Source organism: Oncorhynchus gorbuscha, linkage group LG16 (genome assembly GCF_021184085.1).
Source record: "Oncorhynchus gorbuscha isolate QuinsamMale2020 ecotype Even-year linkage group LG16, OgorEven_v1.0, whole genome shotgun sequence".
Classification (NCBI taxonomy): domain Eukaryota; kingdom Metazoa; phylum Chordata; class Actinopteri; order Salmoniformes; family Salmonidae; genus Oncorhynchus; species Oncorhynchus gorbuscha.
The window spans coordinates 43522825-43530742 of NC_060188.1; the positions used below are offsets into that span (position 1 = coordinate 43522825).

Below are 7918 nucleotides of genomic sequence, written 5' to 3' on the forward strand. Positions count from 1 at the left end.
AGCAGAGACATTATTTTAAGTCATTTATTAACTCCTGGAATTCAATGGTTGTTAACCCTAAATGTCATCTTCAGAGCAGAACTGAGAAAATATTCCAATAGTACTAAGCTTAGTAAATACCATAAGTTGAGTGACAAACAGATCGCACACATTTACTTCTTCGACAAGCACTTCCAATCCACAGGACATTTTGCACATGTTTACCCCCACTTCAAATCTCCTACGACAGCTTGTCTCCTTATCATGACTTTAAGAAGACAGCACAGAAGAGGCTGCATTTACAAAATTCTGCACTGCGCTATCATTTCAGTCAAAAAAAAGCTATTTATTCAGTTGACTCAAAAAAAAGAAAGATATTCAGTAAAAAAAGAGTTAAATTGTAAAGACCAGACTATGCATCTCATGTGAATATGTGAAGTAACATTTGTAAAAACATGAAATAGCTTATTAAATTATTTTGCACAAGCAATAGAAATGGTCATGCTATGGAGTACATGGGGGGGGCGCTCTAATAGACTATGATGTAATATTAACACGTATGAACAGCGCAGTGCAACCAGTTAATGGAACAATCCTTTCAGTGTGTTAGGGTTGGCATGATCCTCCTTTATTTCTCTTCACACCACTGGTTCTCCTTGCGTACCTGGGGGGTGGGAAGCAGCACACACTGTCACATGGCTCAAATGTATATTATCACAAGGCAGCTCCGCATTCAGGACTGCGGTTCTGCCCTAAATAACACCGTATTCATTTTATATACTACTTTTGACCAGGGCCTGTAGGGCTCGTCAAAAAAAGGTAGTGCACTGTGACTGTATAGGGTGCCGTGTGGGACATCCTGAAAACCACAGAAGGCTGTATTACCTGAGCTTCCTCCTCCTCTGTGAAGTCATTTTTGATATTGAAAGTCTTCCTGATCTCCTCTGGGGTCTTGCCTTTTATCATGTTGGCCACCGTCTTGCAGGTGACATCTAGCAGTCCTTTGATGTCCAAATAGTTTGCGGCCTAAACATAAAAAATAAAAATAGAGGATGGAAAGAAAACAACTGCAAGTACTGCCTTTCAAGTGAACTACTGCAGCCCAGGACTTAGGCCAAGTAAACAGGTCTCGGGAGCTGGGTAAAACCTACTCCTCAAATGACAGACTTGTGTTACAGTTCCTAGAAGCCCTGAGCGCAACAAGAACATATTGCGCAAATCACTGCACAAGAGCTGCTTGTTTAACCTCATATGCACATAGCGGATACTTCCTGAGCCGCTTACACACAGGAAGAGAAAACGCAGCCATCTCCATGCGTTTCTACGCAAAGCCGGTGGCAGATTTGCCTCCCACCTCGGCGGCAGCAGCACAGGGAGGGACGGCACATGCACAGGGAATTTCTCCGACACTCAAATTCAAATATTTGCCACCTATTTCTCCCCTCGGTGACCAATCAAATTACAGGGGGATGGATCCCTTTTTCTGGGGTGTTTCATTGGATAATCCAGTGGTTTCATAGTGGAGGCGTTTTGTACCACCAACTTTATTGACTGTGGGTGTAGGGCTCTTTAGTAATGACCTACTACTACCTCCAGTTATAACTTTATTAAGCACCTATTAGCTTAACTGGTGTGGTATGTTAAGCTAAGCCATTGCCTAAATTCAAGACCTGAGACACTTCCACTTTGTATGTGTACAGGTGTCAAACAGTTTCTTTGAGTGAGTGGCAGGGGGGGTGGCGGGGGTGGTAGGTACACACCAGAATGAGTTCGAAGAGGGTCCCTTGGTCCACTTTGAGGAATTCCTGGTCCCAGACGGGAATGTCGTCAGTCCTCTTCTCCTTGTTCTCGTCATCCTCGGGGGGAAGGGGGTCGTCTTTATGGTGGGTGCACCACTGGATCACCTGGAGGGAGGAAACTGAAGTGAGAAAGGAAACATGAAAAGGAACAACTATTCCTAGCGCACAGTCCGTGAATCAACAATCAGACACGCCGGGGCATCCATCTCACACAGAGTTCAGTTTCAGAGGCCTAACTTGAGGACGGAGGTCAGAGCACACATGACCTTCTGTTTAGAGCTGTAATGCTTCTGGCAGAGAGACACATGCTATTCTGCAGATGTGAGAAACAACAACAACAAAAAACGACATTAATTAAGTCAGGCAGACAATGTGTAATTGTCTGACCACGCAAACATTTCCCCAAACAAAATGTAATTCATTAGCCACAAGGATACAGTTGCTGAACAAAGTAGCAGAAATATCAGCTTGACCCTCAGTTGAAGACATGCACAAGACAGCATGGAACAATTCAACTGAGAGATGGAATAACAAAATCATCTTTAATCCCACATCCCTTCACACAGTATAAATCCAATGAACAACGTCTACACCTTCAGCAGACAATCACACCATTTGATTTCTAGAGATTCGGACAGGCACAGATGACCAGTTGCATTTGTTCTTTCACATTGTAGACTGTGCCCCTAAGGCCAACTATCCCAACCATCTGTCCTCGAGCAAGGCTGCTCCTGTAAGTCGCTCTGGATAAGAGCGTCTGCTAAGTAATGTGATGATCGAGCATGGACCCTCACAGTGGCTCCCACATAGGTACGGATCCCTGTTACAGGTTTGGGAAAGTCATTCTGCCTACACGTTTGGCTTACATTGGTTTAAATTGTGCACAAATGTTTCACTTCCAGGAAAATCATCTAGTAGAAAAGGATACAAAGGTTTGGGTTCAATTGAATAGTGCCGCTATGAATAGAAGTGATGTGCAACTAAACTGATAAAAGTGGAAATAGAGAAGATAGCCCCAGCTCTGGTTGGGAGGAGGCACTTTACCTAAGGTTATCAATGTCCAACTCCCAACAGTTTGCCTGTCCCTCAGTCCATTGCACCAGATATGGGATAACTGTCAGACAGTGAGTCCACTTGCCTTCTTGAGGATGGCTGCATTCACATTCGGGAGGGGGACTGGATCATCATCTCCTTCATCATCCATACCCAAATCTATCAAAGACAACCATTAGACAAGCACACAGATACTGCCAGACAGTTGTCAGCTGTACTTTAAATCAAATTGTATTTGTCACATGCACCGAATACAACAACAGGTACAACACCTTCCCACAAAATGCTTACTTACAAGCCCTTAACCAACAATACAGTTCAAGAAATAGAGTTCAGAAAATATTTACTAAATAAATCTTGAAATAACTAGATTTTAGCATTAATAGGGTGTCTAATCAAAAATGCATCTTTTGACCAATGGGTAAAATAATATGTTAATTTTGTAGATGATCCTCTATGAAAACCAATGGTCCAAACCTCAAGTCTATATCCAATCAGATAAAATGTTATTGGTCACATGTGCCGAATACAACAGGCATAAACTTTACAGTGAAATGCTTACTTACGAGCCCATTCCCAACAATACAATTTTAAAAAACAAATATTTGCACCAAAAAAAAGGAAACAGTAACACAAAATAACGAGGCTATACAAGGAGTACCAGTACCAAGTCTATGTGCATGGGTACAAGGTCGTTGAGGTAATACAGTATGTGCACGTGGGTAGGCAATCAGGATATAGAACAAACTGAGTAGCAGCAGTGTGAAGTGTGAAAGTGGTTCTATGTGTGAGAGAGTGTGTGTGGCGTCAATATGCTGGTGTATGTTTTGTGTGTGAGCGTATGTAGTGTGTGTGTGTGTGTGTTGGAGTGTCAGTGTAGTATGTGTGAGTAGAGTCTTGTGAGTGTGCATAGAGCCAGTGCAAAACAATTCAGATATATAAATAATAAAGGAGGTCGATGTAAACTGTCCAGGTGGCCATTTGATGAACTGTTCAGCAGTCTTAAGGCTTGAGGGTAGAAGCTGTTCAGGTGCCTTTTGGTCTCAGACGGTACCACTTGCCGTGCGGTAGCAGAGAAAAGAGAATGTGACTTGGGTGGCTGGAGTCTGACTATTTTTAGAGCCTTCCTCTGACACCACCCGGTATAGAAGTCCTGGATGGCAGGGAACTCTGCCCAGTACATCCAGTGATGTACTGGGCCGTATGCACTACCCTCTGTATTACCGTGCAGTCAGATGACAAGCAGTTGCCACACCAAGCGGTGATGGAGCCAGTCAAGATGCAGCTATGTAACTTTGACGATCTGAGGACCCCCGCCAAATCTTTTCAGCCTCCATTCAAAACTTACTGGGAATTACAAGTTACCCTTGTTGGAGGGTTAAAATTAGCATGACTAAATCAATGGAGGCCAGAGAAGAAGAAAAACATTCCAAAAATATGAAAAACAGCATTGTCAGCTAGGCTGGATGCTGTGCAAGAATTAAGGCTACCTGACAGGGTCACCGTTGAACTCTTCATCTTTCTTCTCAAATCCAGAGGACATAAAACAATATAGGAGGTAAGATATATATCGATTTGAGACATGACGTAGTATTTTCATATTTTTGTATACACTGTTAAAACTCCAATAGCATTTTGATGGGATTAAGGTAGTTTCATGGGGTTTGGACCATTGGTTTTCTTAAAGGAGTAACAACATAATTAACATGTTTTACCCACTGGTCAAAATATGCGTTTTGATTTGAACACCCTACTCATGTTACAACCACGTGATCACAACAGAGTACATAGCTACATACCTTCCAGCATTGTCTTTATTGTAACAGACTGCTTTGCTATTTCCACATCCACCTCAAAGATCTCTCCATCTGAGCTTTGCAGTTTAATTGTGGGCATCTGTAAAACAGGAAAACGTTTGTCAGTTTCAGGCTTTGCGTTAGCTAGCGGGGTAATGAACTACATTTTATAAACTACGTTTTATTATAGGGTGACAGGCGAACCCTGTATTCGTCTTACTGACAAGGGAACAGTTATGCTACGTTGGCTAACGTTAAGGTGGCTAGTTAGTAATTAGCTACGTTAGCTAACGTTAAGGTGGCTAGTTAGCCATTTCCAATCCTAGTTAGATAACGTTAGTGTAGTCAGACAAGTAACGCCAGTTAATAGGTACCCAAACACTTGCCAGCCAAGTTCATGTTTCGGTAGACAGGCACGTTAGTTAACTAACTAAGTAGTTCTACCTAGCTACGTTACCAGTTCACGCAACTCACTGTATAACGTTAGCTGTAGAGTTAGCTGGATAACGTTAGCTAGCTTCACACGCTAACTCATCATAGCTATCTAGCTTCGATTCCAGTCTGTTTCATGAACTAGGTGCAGTAGTTAGCATTAACTTGCTTGGTTACTAACTACACATGCAGCCTTTGCAACTGTAAACAACCAGCATATCTGAAACAGGCATAGGCTGAAATTAGATTCAATACTAGCGCTACACTGTAAGTGGCAATAATGTCAAGTAACAGTTAGCTAACTAGTTAGCTACGTTAACCTTAGCCTGCTGTGCTAGCTGACAACGACTAGCTAACGACGTCGTCAGCAAGGCCTCGTCTTAGCAACCATATTCAAGTCATTTATATTTTCATTTAGATATAGGAATACTACATTTAAAACACAAATGATTTCACCAAGACATGCAACTAAATGGTGGTTACTTACTGTGATTTTTTTTAAAGCAAATCTAGAGATAAAATATTAAACGTCAACAAGGCCAGACCGAAGCACAGGCAATCGCTGGAACTGTGCTAGCTGCGCTTTGTCAAGTGGAGCAGGTCGTCTTGTGATATGCCTGTGAGTGATTTCCCCCGTTGACATGAAGACAGAATTTCACGTAATATTTATTAACATGATTGTTTTCTAATATTATTTTTGTAATATTTTGTGCATTCTGTTAATTTTTTGCGTCCAAAATATATACAATTATAGTATTATATGCACATTGTTGCTTTTTCATGATGTGTACTGCTCAGCTTCTGTCAATTTGTCCCAGCACAAAAACAAATTACCGTAATTGTTTTACTCTCTTTGTGCAGTCATATTGTTAGCCAAGATGTTAGTATTTTTTAATGCCATGACAGTAATTGTTTAATGTAAATATGCCTACACTTTGTTGTTGCCTTACTTGAATAGTAGGCCTATGAAGTATTGCATATAACATGTAGCTATAAATATTATGTAAAATATTATTCGCATATAACATGTGGCTATAAATATTATGTAAAATACTATTCACAACAATGATCACTGATTCACAATCACACCTTTACCTTGACCGACGTTCCGAGTTGTAATGTTGAGTCCTGCCGTGAGATGGCATTCTTTCCACATTATTTGTATATTATTATTTCCATGGTATCTTCTTCACTTATAATATTTAGGTGGGTGCTTAATATTTGCATTATATTCATGTGTGAATTGTAAATGTGTTTTTTGCATATACCAACTCCCCCTAAGACACCCTCTGAGAGTTGGGTCACGGCCAAGACCTGTCATTATCAATGGAGCAAATTTTTTTACTTCACCTTTATTTAACCATGTAGGCCAGTTGAGAACAAGTTCTCATTTCCAACTGCGACCTGGCCAAGATCAAGCAAAGCAGTGCGACACAAACAACAACACAGAGTTACACATGGAATAAACAAATGTACAGCCAATAACACAATAGAAAGAATCTATATACAGTGTGTGCAAAGGGGGTAAGATTAGGGAGATAAGGCATAAATAGGCCATAGTGGCGAAGTAATTACAATTTAACAATTAAACACTGGAGTGATAGATGTGCAGAAGATGAATGTGCAAGTACAGATACTGGGGTGCAAAGGAGAATAAAAAAATAACAATATGAGGATGAGGTAGTTGGATGGGCTATGTACAGGTGCAATGATCTGTGAGCTGCTCTGACAGCTGCTGCTTAAAGTTAGTGAGGGAGATATGATTCTCCAGCTTCAGTGATTTTTGCAATTCATTCCAGTCATTGGCAGCAGAGAACTAGCCTTTGAAAAAACTAGCCTTTGCTTTCCTAACTGCCTGTGTATATTGGTTCATAACTTCCCTGAAGTTGCATATCGAGGGGGCTATTCGATGCTAATGCAGTATGCCACTGGATTTTTTTGTGCTGGTCAAGGGCAGTCAGGTCTGGAGTGAACCAAGGGATATATCTGTTCCTGGTTCTACATTTTTTTAAATGGGGCATGCTTATTGAGGAAAGCACTTTTAAAAGAATAACCATCCTCTGACGGAATGAGGTCAATATCCTTCCAGGATACCCGGGCCAGGTCGATTAGAAAGGCCTGCTCGCTGAAGTGTTTAGGTGTTTTACAGTGATGAGGTGTGGTCGTTTGGCCGCAGACCCAATACGGACGCAGGCAATGCAGCAGTGATCGCTGAGATCCTGGTTGAAGACAGCAGAAGTGTATTTAGAGGGCAGGTTGGTCAGCATGATATCTTATTTATTTTACTAGGCAAGTACAAATTCTTATTTTCAATGACGGCCTAGGAACAGTGGGTTAACTGCCTGTTCAGGGGCAGAACGGCAGATTTGTACCTTGTCAGCTCGGGGATTCAAACTTGCAACCTTTCGGTTCCTAATCCAACGGTCTAACCACTAGGCTACCCTGCCACCCCAAATCTATGAGGGTGCCGTGTTTACAGATTTAGGGTTGTACCTGGTGGGTTCCTTGATAATTTAGTGTTAAGTGCCTTGTCAAGGGCACATGGGACAGATTTTTCAACTAGATTGTTTAGGATTTGAACTAGCACACTTTCACTTACTGGCCCAACATTCTAACGACTAGGCTACCTGCAACCCTTTATCAACAGTAACACATTCTTATGGGAAATAAGTGGTGAACAGGTTGGACCATTAGAAGTATTCATCACTACCATGTGATAAAAATTATCAGTGTAGTTATTACTTAGCTATGTAAAATTAGAATGAGTGTAGTAGTAACAAAATACATATATTCAGCATCCATGGAAGCTTTATTCTTCACCCTTTCTCCAAAAATCAATCATGGTTTTGGTCATTTTAT

General features: G+C 41.3%; 1 protein-coding gene across 1 annotated transcript; it reads right to left on the reverse strand.

Moving 5' to 3' along the window:
• Window positions 1–10: 10 nt before the first annotated feature.
• LOC124000513 (S-phase kinase-associated protein 1-like) lies at window positions 11–5703 on the reverse strand. Its single transcript, XM_046306922.1, has 6 exons — window positions 5547–5703; window positions 4631–4727; window positions 2917–2990; window positions 1740–1883; window positions 865–1005; window positions 11–643 (listed from the first exon to the last, which is right to left on the reverse strand). Exons 2-6 carry the CDS (start codon window positions 4725–4727, stop codon window positions 608–610), a joined length of 492 nt encoding a protein of 163 aa, XP_046162878.1. The 5' UTR covers window positions 5547–5703; the 3' UTR covers window positions 11–607.
• Between the last annotated feature and the right edge of the window lie 2215 nt (window positions 5704–7918).

Excerpts from the sequence above, each read along its gene's own strand:
- LOC124000513 (XM_046306922.1), bottom strand. The coding sequence starts at position 4,727 with ATGCCCACAATTAAACTGCAAAGCTCAGATGGAGAGATCTTTGAGGTG. Across the intron at positions 2,991-4,630 it reads AATAAAGACAATGCTGGAAG|ATTTGGGTATGGATGATGAA; the intron begins GTATGTAGCTAT and ends TGTCTTTGATAG. Across the intron at positions 644-864 it reads CAGAGGAGGAGGAAGCTCAG|GTACGCAAGGAGAACCAGTG; the intron begins GTAATACAGCCT and ends CCCACCCCCCAG.